The sequence below is a fragment of the Ranitomeya variabilis genome, chromosome 5 (genome assembly GCF_051348905.1).
Source record: "Ranitomeya variabilis isolate aRanVar5 chromosome 5, aRanVar5.hap1, whole genome shotgun sequence".
NCBI lineage: Eukaryota > Metazoa > Chordata > Amphibia > Anura > Dendrobatidae > Ranitomeya > Ranitomeya variabilis.
This window is the reverse complement of record NC_135236.1, coordinates 644,874,311-644,893,429: the sequence shown is the minus strand read 5'-3', so window position 1 is coordinate 644,893,429 and position 19,119 is coordinate 644,874,311. Positions and strand designations below refer to the sequence as shown.

Here is a 19,119-nt window from a genome sequence, read left to right as displayed (position 1 = left end):
GCCTGGTTCCAACCCAGTCAGCTTTCTGATCTAACTTCCTGCCTGACCCCCAGTTTACCCACTATGGTGGGGAGTGGCCTAATGAATAGCACCCTTAGCTCCCCACGGAGGCCCAGCTGTGAAATGTATTGGTGTCTGTGATACCTGATCAGATGAACTCCTTCAGTGCCATCAGACGCACCATAGCTCCCCATAGTGGCGGGGCCACAGTACTGCAACGACCAGGACTCTGGGGCGCTGCATATATATACAGGGGAGAGGTACTGTGCAGTGTATATATATATCGGAGAGGTACTGTGCAGCGTATATATACAGGAGGAGAGGTACTGTACAGTGTATATACACAGGAGGAGAGGTACTGTGCGGTGTATATATACAGGGGAGAGGTACTGTGCAGTGTATATATACAGGAGGAGTGGTACTGTGCAGTGTATATATATACAGGAGGAGTGGTACTGTACAGTGTATATACACAGGAGGAGAGGTACTGTGCGGTGTATATATACAGGGGAGAGGTACTGTGCAGTGTATATACTTCAACAGCCACCCAGCCCAGGCCCCCAGCACCTGTCCTGTATATATATTATATACACTGTATCTATACAGGCTGTGCTGGGGGCCTGGGCTGGGCGGCTGCTGTAGTATATATATATATCAGCTGCAGCCGCCCAGCCCATGGCCGCCCCAGGTCACCCAGTCCCAGACTGTCAGAACATACAACGATATAGCATTGCACTCACTCAGGTGCTGGTAGGAGCTCCATCTCCTCCGATAAGTTCAGGAGTGCACACAGCCAGGAGATTCAGAGCAGGATAACTCTCCGCCCACAATGTCACGCTGGCTGTGTCCTTAATTAACCCCTATGTGTGCCTGGCCCTGCACTGACAGTGAGAAGATGCTTGTGCCAGCGCAAATTGAAAGGGTAGAAAGGGTTAAAGCAGCCAGATGGCTCTATGACTGTGTGAGTGGGCCCCCCTGTCTAGTCAGGGCCCCGGCACTTGCCCTGGTAGGCCGGGTGTTGACGCCGGCCCTGCTTCCAACACAGGAGCACACACAGCCCACACACAGGCCCACAGGAACCACACAGGAACCCTCAGGACCTTCACCACTCAGGTCCACTCACTGGAACCACACAGGAACATGTGACCCACACCCTGGTCACGTTATGTACCAGTAACCACACCCACAGTAATGGATCACATGGCTGGCCACGTGATCCTGACATCACTGCAGGTCTATTCTCACGGCCTCAATACAACTCCGTGCACATACCGGGGAGACCATGCAGCGCCCCCTACCTGTTACAGGGGTCACTGCATCACAGGTAGATTTGGATATTGATACGCCTACCTCCTGGAGAGTGTTGGTCACTTGGTTGGCTGTTGTGAAGGGGTTTCTCTTCAACATGGAGATTATTCTGCGATCATCCACTACTGTTGTCTTCCGTGGGCGCCCAGGTCTTTTTGCATTGATGAGTTCACCAGTGCTTTCTTGCTTTCTCAGGATGTACCAAACTGTAGATTTTGCCACTCCTAATATTGTAGCAATTTTTCAGATGGGTTTTTTCTGTTTTCGCAGCTTAAGGATGGCTTGTTTCACCTGCATGGAGAGCTCCTTTGACTGCATGTTTACTTCACAGCAAAACGTTCCAAATGCAAGCACCACACCTCAAATCAACTCCAGGCCTTTTATCTGCTTAATTGAGAATGACATAATGAAGGGATTGCCCACACCTGTCCATGAAATAGCCTTGGAGTCAATTGTCCAATTACTTTTCCAATTTTAATGTGGATACCCTCAAATGAAAGCTGAAAGTCTGAACTTCAACTGCATCTGAATTGTTTTGTTTAAAATTCATTGTGGTAATGTCTATAAAAAAATAACCAGAAAAATGTTGTCTCTGTCCAAATATATATGGACTTAACTGTAAGTCCCACCTCTTCCGTTCCGCAGTCGCCATTTTCTGACATCCGGAAACTACTGCAAGACAAGATCCTCTCCAGACCAGGAGAATCTCCAAACAGCCCTCCTGAGTCCTCTTCTCCGCGATCACTGGGTGCAGACTTCAGGACCGCATCTCCTGTGAGTAAGCTCTGCCCTGCAGACTGAGAATCTCCCCAACAGATGTCCTTGCTGTCCCCTAACCTCTGGCATTTATTAGCGAGTCTGCCTAACTCCTGTCATGTCTAATCCTAAAGGAGAGTGCTCTCTGGCCTCTACTACACTACTACACTTAAACATTTTGTTTGCTCCTCTTGTAAATAAAGACTACCTTCGGGTTGGTCTTCTTCCATCTGTCAGGACTGCATTAATCCCCTTGTTTTTACTACCCAGGAGTCCTCCATCGCTTCAGGAGAGACTGTCCCACCTATCCTAGTGTACGCGACTTCCACGTCGCAATCCAAAGCGAATCTTACCAAAGTGTGTCAGTCCCTGGTATCTGTTGCCTATTACATCCTCGGCAGCTGCTATCGTATCTCATAATACACTGTCTAAGTGTACCAACAATGGCTGTAAGAGCACTAGGCAGGAGAGTCACTCTAGGTCCTCTTCTTGTTCCCAGTCCCCACTCGGTCCCTCTCGGTAGGCAGCTTCCTCCTGCTCGTCCTCTCCAGACTCGCCAGCAGATCAGGATTCGGATATGGTTTCCGAGTATGGTTTGGATCTGGCCTCTAATCAAGCCTCCAACATGAGAGACATGGTCCAAAGTCTTATGGTGGCTATCAACCAGACTTTCAATATCATTAATACCTCTACGGTACCCGCAGAACAGGCAGTGTCCATCAGACGATCTAGACCAACTCATAGGGTATTCGCTCCGGATAAGGAATTTCAGGAGGTCCTCTTCAGACAACGGGAACACCCTACCAGATGTTTCCAGAGAGGGAAACGATTCAGTATCTTGCATGCCTTTCTCCTCCGATCTAGAGCAAAACTGGCCCGTTTCTCCTACGGTGGACACAACAGTTTCCAGATTATCCATCAACACAGTCCTTCCCCTTACTGATGAGGAATCCCTCCAGGACATCAATCACAGACTCTGAGTCATTTGCAAAGTCAGCCTTTGAAGCAGTAGGCTCCACATTATACCCTGCCTTTGCCACAACATGTGTGTGTCAAAGTCTATATCTGCATGGGCTAAGCAACTCAGGCAAGGCATCCTCGCTGGAGATCCTCCAGCCGAGTTAGCTGATCTAGCGGACTAGATCTCTCATGCGGGAAAGTATGTAGTATCTGCCTGCCTCGACACTGCCTCATGTGACACTCAGGCATCCAGTATTATAGTGGCAATCCACAAAAACATCTGGCTAAAGGCGTGGCAGGCAGATTTGTCTTCTAAGAAATCTCTCACCAATTTGCCCTTCCAGGAATCACGACTGTTTGGTACCAGGCTGGATCAGATTATAAAGGATGCTACCGGAGAGAAAAGTTCTCTGCTTCCTCAGACCAAACCTCAACGTCCTCCCATAAAAGCGTAGGTTTAGCTTTTTCAGTACTTCACATCTGCGGAAGCTTTCTCCCGCCAGGAGGCGCCGCAAGCACGACAGGAAAGAAAAAGGGCTTCCATTAAACCAACACACTCCTAGTGTCCCCAAAAATGTGAAGGGCAGATCTTCCAGGAGCAGACCTGGCTGGTTCTCCTTCACATGAAGTTACTCCACACTCCAAGGGTGGGCGGTCGTCTCCTTGGCTTGGCTCATCTCTATCATAGACACCTGGGTCAGAGAGGTCAAATCTTCAGGATACAGGTAGAATTCATCCCAAAATCAGTTCTTCAAATCCCACCCCGAGAGAACTCTCTCTGTTCCGTGTTTTTTCACAGCCATCACCTCTGTTCTCAGATCAAGCGCCATCGTCCCTGTTCCACCGCAGGAACATTTTACAGGTTTCTATTCAAACCTTTTTGTGATTCCAAAGAATGATGGGTTGGTTCGGCTCATCCTGGATCCCAAATTACTGAACAAAAGGGTTCATCAATGTCACTTCAGGATGGAATCCCTGCGCTCAGTAATAGCGTCCATGTAACCACAGGGGTTCCTGTGCTCGGTGGATATCCAAGACGCAAATCTCCATGTTTTAATTTTTCCAGGGCATCAGAGATTTCTGCATTTTGTGGTACAGCAGGACCACTTTTAGTAAGTCGATCTGCCTTTCGGTCTCTAAACCGTTCTCAGGGTCTTCACAAAGATAATGGCAGTGATGATGGCCATCCTACGGATCAGAGGTCTAGTTGTCATAACTTACCTCGACGATATTCTCGTCAAGGATCCATCCCTTTCCCTAGCTGAGGAAAGCCTTTTTTCCACAACTTCATGGTCCAAGGCAGGTGGTCCCCAGAAGAGACTTCATTCACACTCTACATACTTGAGATCAGAGCAATCCTTCTGTACCTTCTCCACTGGCAGAATCTCCTCAAGGGCCTTCCAGTCCAAGTTCAAACAGACAACTCCAAAGCAGTGGCATATGTCAACCACCAGGGAGGAATCCAGAGCCCTTTGGACTTGACCGAAGTCTCTCTCTGGGCAGAGAAAAAAGTTCTGGCAATACGTGAAGTGCATATTCCCAGCATAAACAATTGGGCAGCCAAATTTATCAGTCGCGAGGGTCTCGAGGTGGGAGAATGGTCCCTGCATCAGGACGACTTCCATTAGATGTGCCTACAGTGGGGCACTCTGGACGTGGATCTCACGGTGTCCCGGTTGAACAGAAAGGTCACACAGTTCGTCTACAGGTCCCACGACCCTCTGGTCACAGTTTGCTCATCCCTATCTGTTCCCTCCTCTTCCCCTACTTCCCAGATTGTTGAAGATCAAGGCAGTATGGGCATCGGTCATCCTAATAGCACCAAATTGGCCCAGAGGTCGTCAATCTGCTCGCAAACGTCCCTTGGAGGCTCAGGGACAACCAGATCTGCTTTTACAGGATCCCCTCTTCTACCAGAAGTCTCGGTCACTCGATTTGATGGAGTGGCTGTTGAGACCGCGGTTCTAAGAGCGTCCGGATTCTCAGTGCCTGTGATTCAGAGAATGGTCCAGGCCCGGAAGCCGGCTTCGTCGCAAGTCTGCTATCTGACTTGGAAAGCCTTCTTCTGTTGGTATAAAGCTAGTCACACTATGGTTTTCTTTCTCCCTTGTATTCTGGCTTTTTTTCAAGCAGGGCTTGACGCAGGTCTAGCCCTCAGTTCTCTGAAGGACTAAGTATCTGCGCTATTGATTGTTTTCCGAAAGAGACTAGCTTCTCAGGTCAGAACTTTTCTTCAGGGAGTGGCTCACAGCCCCTCCGTACCAAACACCAGTGGACTCCTAGGATTTCAACTTAGTTCTGGAGGAACTCAGGAGTTCCCCCTTCAAACTGCTTCGAGAAGTCCCTCGAAAGGTGGTCTTTCTTGTGGCCATCACTTCCATCAGGAGCATTTCGGATCTGGCGGCTCATTCTTGTCACTCACTTTCCTTGTTCTCCACTAAGACAAGGTGGTTTGTGGCCAGTGCCTTCCTTTCTTCCCAAGGTAGTCACCGCCTTTCATCTCAATGAGAGAATTATCCTCCCCTCCATTTGTCCATCTCCGGCTCACCCTCTGGAGCGTTCACTGAACAGGTTGGACTTAGTTAGGGCACTTGCTATGATGGCACCTTTCCGCAGGACGGATTCTCTCTTCGTCTTCTATGGTTATTATTGCCTGATGAATTCGGAAGGCAGTCTTGGGAGGTGTTCTGAGTTAAGAACAGGGCGCCTCCCCCTGGGGTTAATAGGAACCCGTCAGCAGGGTTGTGCATAGTAACCTACACACAGTGTCAGGTCAGCGCTGTTATACTGAATAAAATGATACCTTGGTTGATAAAATCCATCTTGTGACTGTTTCTTAATCTTTACTTTCAGTTTTGTGCTAATGATATGCTCGTGTCCTAAGGCGGGGTCCATGTATGTGGTGCTCTGGTTAGGTATTCATAATGCAGACTGCTGACAGGTCACTGCTCCCTCAGTGACCTGTCCCCTAGTTTGCATATGTTCCCCTGCCTGAATGGAATTTGTGCTGTTTCCCTCCCCAGCCTCGGAGCCTTCATTGGGGGGACAGTAAACCTCCCATGTTTGACAGCTGTGTTAACCTTGTTACAGTTTGGTTTTGTGTTTTTAATTATATATTTTTTACACGTGGCTTCTTCTAGTACTTTCTCACTAAAGGCTAAGTTCACATTAGCATTCGGGGGCTTTGCGGAGGGCTGCGTGCGTCCTCCATTAAGCCCCACCTACTTCCGCGTAAGTCATGCGTACCTATATTTAATATTCGGTACGCAGAACATGCGGTGCGTCATTTTGACGTGCCCACCGACCGCACGAAAAAGCAACAAGTTGCGTTTTGGGCGGACGGCAGGCCCGTCAAAACGACGCATCCGCATACATCCGCATGTTCTGCGTACCCAATGTTAAAGATAGGTACGAAGGACGTATGCAGAAGTATGTGGAAGTAGGCGGGGCTTAACGGAGGATGTACGCAGTCCCCCTGCAAAGCCCCCAAACGCAAATCTGAACCCGGCCTAACTGATTAACTTTAGTGCCTGTTAGAGGGGTGTAGACTGCTGGAGAGGAGCTAATTTTTGTGTGCACAGTGTCAGCCTCCTAGTGGCAGCAGCACACACCCATGGTTTCCTGTGTCCTCCAATGAAGGCTTTGAGAAACAGATGTTATGGTGAGTAACCAAAAATCCTGTTTTCTCTTACGCTTCAATGAGGGACACAGAAAACCATGGGACTTCCCAAAGCAGCCCCTGAGGACAAATGACATGCATAGAGAGAAAATCCTTTTACATAACTTTTTAATATGACTAAATCACAACTAGAAATGTATGGAATAATATGTAAGCATACGTTCATACTGTGACCACATAACAGAGAAATGTAGCTATGTAACTTACTTTGTATAATACATGTCACAAATGACACTTTTCCAATCCTGAAATCCTTTCATATTTTCACCTCTAACTATCACTTTATCTTCATTCACTTTGAGATCAAAATCCTTTGACACAACAACATGAAAGTAAATTATGATCTGATTTTCAAAATCCCGTTCCCTGTAAAGAAATGAATGAATGTTAACCAAATGGGAAATATACTCAATGGTTTTAAAGTAACTGGTTTATAACTCTATACATGATCTCATGTAAAAGAAAAAAAAAAAAAAAAAAGTAGAAAATGTAATTATCACTTTCACATTCTGTTTGGTGGATACTCATATCTATGTCTGTGCTAGCTCTCATCTTGCTAGTACAATTGACCACAAAGTTTAGGTCTAATGCCTGCTAGCAAGTTTTAAATGTGCAAATTTCTTAAGAGGAGTGATAAAAATATGAATCTATGGATTATGATTTCTTGCCTGTTTTTAGAAGTTTGTTCCAAATATATTAACCCCTTTACCCCCGAAGGTGGTTTGCACGTTAATGACAGGCCAATTTTTACAATTCTGACCATTGTCACTTTATGAGGTATTAACTCTGGAACGCTTCAATGGATCCCGGTGATTCTGACACTGTTTTTTCGTGACATATGACTTGCGATTATTTGTACAACTAACAACAAAAAAAAAACAAAAAACGAAAATTTGGTGAAAATTGTGAAAATTTCACAATTTTCAAACTTTGAATTTTCATGCCCTTAAATCAGAGATATGTCACACAAAATAGTTAATAAGCAACATTACCCACATGTCTACTTTACATCAACACAATTTTGGAACCATTTTTTTGTGTTAGGAAGTTAAGGGTTAAAAGTTGACCAGCGATTTTACATTTTACCAACAAAATTTACAAAACCAATTTTTTAGGGACCACATAACATTTGAAGTCACCTTGAGGGGTCTATATGATAGAAGATACCCAAAAGTGACACCATTCTAAAAACTGCACCCCTCAAGGTACTCAAAACCACATTCAAGAAGTTTATTAACCTTTCAGGTTTATTAACCCCAACACACCCCTAACCTTATTACCAACCCTAACCATAACCCCAACACACCACTAACCCTAATCCCAACCCTAACCGTAATCCCAACCCTAACCCTAGACCTAACTTTAGCCCAACTCACTTTAGCCCAACCATAAACTTTAGCTCAACTCACTTTAGCCCAAGTATAACCCTAATGGAAAAATGGAAATAAATACATTTTTTTAAATTTTATTATTTTTAGCAAACTAAGGGGGTGATAAAAGGGCGTCTGATTTACTATTTTTTTTTATTTTGATCACTGTGATAGGGTCTATCACAGTGATCAAAATGAACCAATAGGAAAAAAATAGGGATTTTTGTGTACTCACCGTAAAATCCTTTTCTCCGAGCCAATCATTGGGGGACACAGACCATGGGTGCATGCTGTTGCCACTAGGAGGCTGACACTAAGTGATACAAAGAAAATTAGCTCCTCCTCTGCAGTATACACCCTCCTGCTGGCTCTCAGCTAACCATTTTGGTGCAAAAGCAGTAGATCAATAACATATGAGCATATAGCATGTCACATTATATATATGAGAGTATAGCATGTCAAATTATAAAACAAGCACAAGCTAATAATAGTGTGGGAGCTGTGTCCCCCAATGATTGGCTCGGAGAAGAGGATTTTACGGTGAGTACACAAAATCCCTATTTCTCCTATGCCTCATTGGGGGACACAGACCATGGGACGTCCCAAAGCAGTCCCTGGGTGGGGACAACATCAGATCAGGCCCTGTGTAACCGCTACTTACAAGTGCGACACCGCGGCCTGCAGAGTCCGCCTGCCCAGACTCACATCTATGGAAGTCTGGGAATTATAGTGCTTCAAGAATGCATGCGGACTGGATGAACCTGCAAGCTTGCAGGTGTGCTGTGCTGACGCCTGGTGCCTAGAATCCAAGAAACCTCGATAAACAGGGAGATAGGCTGACATCTAACACGGAAGGAATCCTGGATGGTGTAACAAATCCACCAAGCTAACATGGCCGATGGAACGGCTAAACCCTTCCTGTAACCGTCAGGAAGCAGTCCTCTTACAGTGAGGTAGCCCAAATAAAGTGTCCAACCTCCGGAAGTACGCCGTCCTCGAGACGTACCTACTCAGAGCACTCACCACATCCAGAATATGGGGAACCCATTCCGTTATGTGGACTGGTGACGAGAGAGATGAGGGAAGAACGATGCCCTCATAACTGTGGGAATACAATACCACCTTGGTAACAAGGGATGGGGATTGCCTGTAGACAACCTTGCCTTGATGGTAATAAGGGAAAAAGGTCTGAAAGAACAGAGAGGCTAGCTCCGAAGACTCGTCAGGATGAGGAGATCGCAGAGAAAAAAGGGCGAAGTTCCCTGATAGTAAAGTCTGTCCGGATCAAAAGGAGTCTACTGTAAGACTCCCAGGATCATTAATGTCCCAAAGATCTAATGGTATGCGATAGGGAAGAACCACATGTGAAGTCTCCCAGCGAGGAAGTCCATATTTGCAGTTTTGTTGCACTAAGATGGAAAAATACTAGTTCAGCAAACGAGAAAAAACCTGACATGGTCAGTGCAGATCTCCTAGGATCACTGGGGCCCTTCCTGCTTCCTGGGGCCAAACCATAAACTTAGAGTACATTGGCGTTCAGTCTGGATGCCATCCGACCTACCTCTGGAGTGCTCCAGAGAAGACGGATCTGATGGAAGACTTCCGGGTGAAGTTCCCACTCACATGATGCGGGACCCTGACGGCGTCCGCCGCCCAGAGTTCTACATCTGAGATGTGTAGTGCCAAGATCACCAGATGATAGATCGTTGCCCAACAGAGAATGTGAGGTACCTCGGCCATGACGCCTGACTGTGGGTACCTGCTAGATGATTGACGTACGGCACAGACGTGGGATTGTCCTATTGAATCGGATGGGGTGACCCGCCAGAAGGCAGTGGACCTGCTGTAGAACTAGCTGTACCGTTCGGATCCCCAGAACAATGATCAGGAGGAGAGGACTGGCATCGGTAGTCACTAAACTGGGAGAAAGGATCTTCCCTGGATAAGGAAGGAGCTCAGAGACTACCCTCTGAAAGCCTGATTGACCTGCAGAAAACGAGAGTGAAGGAAACCACTTCCATTGTCGTCACCATTTTTCCTCAGAACACTCCTAGCAAATCGAATGGAATGAGATGATGAGTGAACAAGTGCGCGAGCCACGGCCTTGTCTCAAGGGAAAATCACCAAACTTCTCGAATATTCCAGGATCATCCTCAAAAAGGGATATCTGCTGGGCTGGAAATGAAAAAACTTGTAAAAAAAGTTTAGCTGCCATCCCAGGAGAGGGTATTGCAAGAGATATAGACGACTCAGCGCCGGGCTGAAGGAGCAGCTAGAAAGTCGACCAGGTAGGGCAGGACGACCATGCCTCTAGTGTGCAAGAGGAACATGACAGCCCCATAACCCTTGCGAACACTCTGGGTGCGGTAGCAAGGCCGGAGGACAAGGTCGTGATTTGAAAATGCTGTTTGCGAAAGGGAAAGCGAAGGAATTTTGAAGAGGGAAAAACATAGGAATGTGAAGGTAAGCATCCCTAATGTCGGTGGATGCCAGAAACTCCCCTTTTTTCCGTTGAAGTAATGGCTGAGCGGGGGAACTCATTCCGAAGAAGGGGGACCTTGTCAAGCTTGGTAGAAGTTTGAGGTTCAGGGTCGGTCTTACTTTTCGGTCCCCATTTTAGAACAAAGATCCCTTAGATCTAGACCATCCTGGATGGTTGGGTCTATAGGAAATCAAAATAGTAGGGATACTGGATAGGTATACCACAGGAGATTCTACCCGGTTAAAATGCCAAGTGCCAGAATGCACGGCTGCATGCAGACGGAGGAAAAACTGTCTCTTACTATCGCCGCTCTGTTTTGACTGTGCGGAGTTAAGAGGATGGTGGATTGAGAGTTCATCATTTTAACAGGCAAGTGGAAAGGGATCGTCCGCCTTCTTGCATCATCTGCTAAATAGTGGAGATGCAGAGGGGGAGTTCGAACGCCAAAAAAAGGAGCCTCTGTACATCCACAGAGTTAAGGTCCCCGGGTGGACAGGGCTGGTTGCCGGCGTTAGGCCTGGATGCAGAAGAGGATACATGGAGGCGACACTCCGTGTGCTCGTCTATTGATGGTGTGGGGAGATCGGTGTCCTATAAAAGGACCAGTCGCCTTTAAGAATCAGACCAGGCATGGCATCTCACGTCTTAGGGAGGGAACACCCCGCGTGTTTGCATATTGGCTGAAAAAGGATACCGCGCTTGCAGAGGTTTCTGTTCAGTGGAACACTTATCCGGACGCTCCCCTGTCCGGGTGAATGGCAAATGCTCTGCGAGGGAGTTTAGTTTCCTCATGAGGGACACTGCATGATCTAGATGATCTAGAGTAGAACTGAAGTCCTCGTCAATGTACAGAGATTGGTTAATGATATTAGTAGGCAAATCCATCCTTTTCTGAAGTTCTGGTGAGTCCAGAACCAAGGCAATATCCGATCCATATTCAGAGACTTGTTCTCAGCAAATCATTGGTGAGGGATCAGGAAATGAAACTTCCGTTTTCTAGGAGCGTGTACGTTTCTAGAATACTTGCGGCCCCTGCTAGCCGACAGCTTTAAGACCAGGTAATACTGGCCATGTGCCTTTAAGACCAGGAATACTGGTCATGTGCCTTTAAGACCAGGAATATTGGTCATGTGCCTTTAAGACCAGGAATACTGGTCATGTGCCTTTAAGACTAGGAATACTGGTCATGTGCCTTTAAGACTAGGAATACTGGTCATGTGCCTTTAAGACCTGGTAATACTGGTCATGCACCTTTAAGACCAGGGAATACTGGTCATGCACCTTTAAGACCAGGGAATACTGGTCATGTGCCTTTAAGACCAGGGAATACTGGTCATGTGCCTTTAAGACCAGGGAATACTGGTCATGTGCCTTTAAGACCAGGGAATACTGGTCATGTGCCTTTAAGACCAGGGAATACTGGTCATGTGGCAGGAAATACTGGTCATGTTAAGTACAGGGGGAAGATGCAGGGGAAGAGTGCAGTACTTCCTTACCCGGATGCAGAGTCGTTGTGCCCCTTTAATACAAAACCATAGCCCCTGTGTGTGTACGTGCCGGCAGGGTGGACCAAGATGGCCACTGGAGTTGCAGAGGTGGTAAAGTCTCGCAAAGAGCGAGAGGCGCCAATTCGGGGGGCAGGGCCACAGATGTGATGTGGGCGGAGCCTCGTGACTTCCATGAATAGGCCCAAGCCTGGGCCTAAATTTCTGCAGCCGGCGTGAGCAATACCAGCGTTGCTGAGGGAAGAGATCGCTCCCATGCCAGGGAAGAAGCGCCAGAAAAGGTGGGCGGAGCCGCCTTAGCGCGCTATAGTGCGGGCGCGGCTTCCGGGATGCGGCCTACACATCGGCCGAAGCCGGGGGCTAAATTTTTGCAGCCGGCCGAAGCGTTACCTCAGGGAGGTGGGCCACAGGGAAGTTGAGGCTGCCTGTCAGCATGTGAATATCCCACTGCAGAGACCAATCGCTGACTGGATCCACTCACCATCGGTGCACGTCCCGGCATGGAGCCGCCGTGGATGACTGGATTTCAGCGCTGAGGAAAGCGCACACACTCTGTTCTGCTGCAGGTGCAGGGATAGAGGGATAAACCTCAATCCACCGTCCCTTTGTTAGGGAGGTGAAGAGGAACCGTCCGCCTCCTTGTGCCATCCGCTTTCACAGTGGTGGGACAGTGGGGGCTGCTTGGACGCCATAGAGAGGGGCCTCTGTACATCCACGGAGTTCAGCCCCCGGGGGGACAGGGCCAGTTGTCCGGCATTAGGCCTGGCACCAGGAGAGGGTACGTGGAGGCGACACTCCCTTTGGTCGCCTGCTGCTGGTGTGGGGAGATCGGGACTCGAAGGAACCGTCGCCCCTGAAGTGAGCTCAGGCATGGCTTCCCACGTCGCAGGAGAAGGTACGGGGAGGAACTCTCCGCGTTCTCGCCTGTTGATGATTCGGGGGAGATCGGAACCTTGAAAGGATCCGTCGCCCCCTTCACTCCGGTAATTAAAAAATAAAAATTTACAGAAAAGTAAAAAATAAAATAAAAACGTTGGGGTCTGAACCAGACCCTGTGTGCCTCCTACAGACACTAAGCAAGAACTGGTTAGCTGAGAGCCAGCAGGAGGGTGTATACTGCAGGGGAGGAGAGAACTTTCTTTGTATCACTTAGGCTACTTTCACACTAGCGTCGTGCACTGCACGTCGCTATACATCGTTTTGGACAAAAAACGCATCCTGCAAAAGTGCTTGCAGGATACGTTTTTTCTCCATAGACTTTACATTAGCGACGCAGTGCAACGCTTTGCCACACGTCGCAACCGTCGTGCGACGGTTGCGTCGTGTCGCGTCGGTCCGTCGCCAGCAAAAAACGTTGCTTGTAACGTTTTTTGCAGCGTCGCTACCGTCTTTTCCGACCGCGCATGTGGGGCCGGAACTCCGCCCCCGCCTCCCCGCACATCACAATGGGGCAGCGGATGCATTGTAATAATGCATCCGCTGTCCCCGTTGTGTCAAATAATCACACTGTCCGTCGGCACGTCCGGCCGACGCATGGCGACGGCCCCGTGCCGACGCCAGTATTGAAGTAGCCTTAGTGCCAGCCTCCTAGTGGCAGCAGCATACACCACGGGCTGTGTCCCCCCAATGAGGCAAAGGAGAAATATCCTTTTGTTTCCGGGTGCCGGCCGGCAGATATCGGCGGGCCCAATAATGGCTATTGCAACACCGGGGTTCGGTAAAAACCGACCCAAATCATGTTTTCTGGGGTCTCAGCTACCCCCGCTAGCCGAGACCGCAGAGAAATTCTGACGCTGGAGGGCGCTATACACTTAACCCTCAGCATCGTTAAGAAGCGGCATTGTGGTTTAAGCACCCTTAACTGCCGCTGTTTAAAGGCCTATCTGCAGTCGTTAAGCGGTTAAAGGGGTATTCCTATCTCAATATATAGTAGGTGGAACAATAATAATACTGAGAATATTTGAAAATATGTCCAATTAAAAAATGTAGTATAGTTCTTATGATAAGCTGTGTCTTTTACCCCATCTGCAAGGCATTACAGTAGCTTATATATCCATGTTTACGACCACTAACAACTAACTGTCACTATATGAGTGGTCGTAACCATGGATAGCCAAGCTACTGCAATGCCCTACACAAGGGGAAGCAACAGAGAATCAGAAGAACTATACTACATTTCTAATTGGAGGTATTTGCTAATATTACTATTAATACACCTACTACATATTGGAACAGGATCTTGGAGATGGTAATACTCCTTTAAGTCAATTTTAGCCAACCCTCATGGGTCACATGACATGACACATTTCACATTTGATTGATTGTTTAGTTTCATGCTATTTTGATAGCACATGAGAAAATGCTGTACATTTACTGATGTTTCCTATTACTGAACATGTGATATTTGTTTTTTTTCGACAGTTGGCTTATACACTGAAAAACCCTAAAGCAGGGGTCCCCAAACTTTTTACACAGGGGGCCAGTTCACGGTCCCTCAGACCGTTGGAGGGCCGGACTATAAAAAAAAACTGTGAAAATCCCTATGTACACTACACATATCTCATTTTAAAGTAAAAAAACATACAGGGAACAAATACAATACTCAAAATAAAGAACTAGTAAATTTAAATCAACAAACTCACCATTATTTCAATGGGAACTATGGGCCTATATAGTGCTGCACAAGCGTTATGGCCCCATAAGATGCTCCGTACAGTCACTGCCCCTTATAATGCTGCACAAGTGTTATGGCCCCGTAAGATGCTCCGCACAGCCACTTGCCCCTTATAGTGCTGCACAGATGTTATGGCCCCATAAGATGCTCCGCACAGCCACTTGCCCCTTATAGTGCTGCACAGATGTTATGGCCGCATAAGATGCTCCGCACAGCCACTTGCCCCTTATAGTGCTGCACAAGTGTTATGGCCCCATAAGAAGCTCCGCACAGCCACTGCCCCTTATAGTGCTGCACAGATGTTATGGCCGCATAAGATGCTCCGCACAGCCACTTGCCCCTTATAGTGCTGCACAAGTGTTATGGCCCCATAAGAAGCTCCGCACAGCCACTGCCCCTTATAGTGCTGCACAGATGTTATGGCCGCATAAGATGCTCCGCACAGCCACTTGCCCCTTATAGTGCTGCACAGATGTTATGGCCGCATAAGATGCTCCGTACAGCCACTTGCCCCTTATAGTGCTGCACAAGTGTTATGGCCCCATAAGATGCTCCGCACAGCCACTTGCCCCTTATAGTGCTGCACAAGTGTTATGGCCCCATAAGATGCTCCGCACAGCCACTTGCCCCTTATAGTGCTGCACAAGTGTTATGGCTCCATAAGATGCTCCGCACAGCCACTTGCCCCTTATAGTGCTGCACAAGTGTTATGGCCCCATAAGATGCTCCGCACAGCCACTTGCCCCTTATAGTGCTGCACAAGTGTTATGGCCCCATAAGATGCTCCGCACAGCCACTTGCCCCTTATAGTGCTGCACGAGTGTTATGGCCCCATAAGATGCTCCGTACAGTCACTTGCCCCATATGCTTTTGCTGCCATAAAAAAAAAAAAAAATCACATACTCACCTCTCTTCGCTCAGGACCACCGGCACTTTCAATATTTACCTGCTCCTCGTGCGGCTCCGTCTTCAGCACTGACGTTCAGCAGAGGGCACGCACTGACTACGTCACTGCGCCCTCTGACCTGAGCGTCACTGCCAGAGGACGCTGATGACAGAGCCGCACCGGAACGAGGAGAGGTGAATATCGCGCCGCGCTGCGCTCCCCCTCCCCGTATACTCACCTGCTCCTGGCGCTGCGTCCCTGCTTCTTCCACCGCTGCATCTTCTTCCTGTATTGAGCTGTCACAGTTACCATTCAATACAGAAATGAATATGCGGCTCCACCTCTATGGGAGGTGGAGCCGCATATCCATTTCTGTAATGAGCGGTACCATGTGACCGCTCAGTGCAGGAAGAATCTGCAGCGCTGTTCGTCTGTCAGGCCTAGATGTGCACGTCACTACGTGCGACGTGCTCATCTAGGTCTGGACTCTGGAGTCTCAGTCTGGAAGATGAGCGCCGAACTCTCGCTTCTGCATAGCGCCGGGCGCTCAGAAGCGAGAGGAACATGTGAATTGCGGCGGGGGCCGGGTAAAAGGCCTCAGGGGGCCGGATGCGGCCCGCGGGCCGTAGTTTGGGGACCCCTGCCCTAAAGGCTCAGCTCACATTGGTAATTTCAATTTGTTTCTCTGCTCACAAACAAAGAAACAGAACTCATTTGACTGAAACTAAAAAGTCCCATTGACTATGATTGGGTCCATCTAATTTCCATTTTGTATTAATTTATTAATGTGCAGACTGCAGAACGCAGCCCAGACGGAGCCCGTTATAGTCAATGAGGCCCTTCTGCTCCAGTTTGAATCTGGTCTTTATCAGTCTGTTTTCCCGCATGATTTTAGCGTTCTTGACAACACCAGTATGACACTCACCAAGAACAAAAAAAAATAAGTATTGGAAAGATGTCAACATAAATGTATTATACCTTATAGCTGCATGATCTGTTGCTTCACTATTTGATATCTTCGCTTTTTCTTCACTTTGTTGTTTCTTTGCTTTTTCCACTTTCTGCATCTGCTACAGTGATTGAGAAAATTGTATTTTATTGTAATTTCACTTCTCATAAAAACCTTTCTAAATCTCAAAATTGTGTAGTAAAGTTTGATAAATTCAACCATCTGCATTTAAAGTCACATTAAAATAGGAATACACCGGAGAAGAAAGACGACAGCCAGAGTGTGCATGCATGGAAGGATTTATCTGTGGAGTGCAAATGTTCATGGGTGGATATCTGCAGTATGTGAGTGCTTGAGGAACTTGACTGCTTGACTGGGTGGATTCTTTCTCACAACATGACTATCTATATGTGTCATCATCCGTGATTGTGATAATTGTTACAGACTGTCAGAAGGAAATACTCTAATGAATTTGTAACGTGAGAAAATGGGGTCCTTCAAAAAATTCAAGAAAAGATAAGGATAGACCAAGGCCAGAAATTCAAGAAAAGATAAGGATAGACCAAGGCCAGTGTCACGGGGTCCTTCTCCGGTACCACACAATCAACAGAGCTAGAGTATAGTAAACAATTTCATGACCTTTATTTAGGCAAAAATACGAAAGGTCCATATACAATCCACCACACAAAGGATAAAATAGTCCAGAACACGAATGCAGTTCAGTAACAGGATAAAAGTTCAACAATCCAGCAGACAGAGGATAACAGTCCATATACTCTCTCTCTGAGATGCTGTGAACACATCATCATTCCACACAGGACTGATCTGTGTCTCACCTCCCTGATATTTATAAGTCTCACTCCTCATTCACAGGTCAGGAGGGGGGGAAGGTCTCAGGGGCTCATTGTTTCAACAAGCTAGGTCAACATGTCATTAGCATACAATACAGTACTGTGGGGGCTGATATCAGATGGCAGCAACAGCCATTCATCAATTAGCAAATAACTCGTTCTACAAGAGAACACCATGAAAATAAGTAAAATAGAAATATACATAAAAATGATACCCACATAGCATATCACACCATCACAACCTCTCCCCCCTCATAATAAGTGAGCACGCTATGAGATCTACACAGACCTCTGGCCTGCTCACTTTAGTCCACATTGCTCAATAGTTTATAGTTCCTTGTACAGTGGCAGGGGTTGCAATAATCATGAGCACTTGTCCATAAATTCCCGTTTCCTGGCTTTATGGTCATACCAGGCTTTTTGACTGGACTGGGCCGTTCGCTGATGTTCATTAGCCAAGGTAGTTAGCTGGGCGAGACAGTCTCTGAACTCTAGAACGTAGGGGATGGGCGTTCCAGTATCTGCGATATCTCCCTCCAATTGTTCTTTCAGAAGAGTGAGAGGCCCACGGACCATCTGCTCCCACAAAATGACTTTGTAACCCCCCAATGTCATTTCCAAGGAGGATATCTGCAGGAAGTCCTCCCATAACTCCAATCCAACATAGTTTTTCTCCACAACCATAATCCAAACGTACCAAAGCTCGCTGTATATATTTGCGGAACCCCCTGCCAGGACAATGGAATTTCCAGGGCCCTGGTGAATTGCCTCGGGTGATAGTCAGGAATGCCCCCGTGTCTCTAAACCTGACACTTTGTATCCATCAATTAAGACATCCTGCAGGTGGCAATGCCGTTGCTCTGTATTTCTGATGGACAAAGGCCAGAGTCCGTACACTCCAGGAGGGGTATCTATGGTGCTGTGGTCGGTGGTCCACTCTGGTGGGGGTGGTAGTAGCTCTTCCTCAGGCGGGATGGAATGCACAAGATGTACTGGATGAGGTGGGGCTCTCTCCGAATCATTGAGGGACAGCCAGACTGCAAATGTTCAGGTTGCCCACACCCATAACATCTCCTCTCTGCGATACTCCCAGGTCGTGGTTGGAACTGTTGGGGCCAAGGATTGTGAGGCGTGATTGTCATCGGCTTGCGACTAGGTGGAAGGGCAGATGTAATCGGAGGGGGGCGGGGTGCGGGAGAAGGCCATGGTTCATTGTCCAGAAGCCTCCTCCATTGCGGTCGGATAGTAAGGGCTTCATCTGCCAGGGCTGCAGCTCTATCCACGGTGCACGGTGTGCGCTCCCGGACCCATTCCCGTACCTCTGCGGGGCACTTGACAAGAAATTGTTCTATAAGGAACGCCTGTATAACATCTTCCGCAGTAAAGGCGTTTTCTGCTTCCAGCCATCTCCGACATGCCTGGGACATCTTATGTGCATACATCCTAAACGATCCCCCCGTAGTGCATGGGAGGTCTCAGAACTTGGCCCTATAGGAGTCTGGGGTGATAGCATAGTAATCCAGGATAGTCTGCTTTACAATGTAATAATCCCGATTCCGCTGTTAGTCAATGGTTCGGTAAGCCTCCGCCAGGCTACCGTTCAGGAGTCCCACTAACAAACGCATCCAGCCAGAGTGGGGCACCTCCATCACAGCACACTGCTGTTCAGTCCTTGAAGAACCCCTCCATATCTACGGAA

At 47.7% G+C, this 19,119-nt stretch overlaps 1 protein-coding gene across 1 annotated transcript in view; it reads right to left on the bottom strand.

The window, feature by feature from the left end:
• RNF213 (ring finger protein 213) overlaps positions 1–19,119 on the bottom strand; it is a 244,566-nt gene that overhangs the window by 201,819 nt on the left and 23,628 nt on the right. Inside the window, exons 5-6 of the mRNA XM_077266309.1 lie at positions 16,599–16,690; positions 6,911–7,069 (exon numbers count right to left, since the gene is read on the bottom strand). Of these exons, the coding sequence (XP_077122424.1) occupies positions 6,911–7,069; positions 16,599–16,690 (251 nt within the window). The remainder of the gene's footprint in view (positions 1–6,910; positions 7,070–16,598; positions 16,691–19,119) is intronic.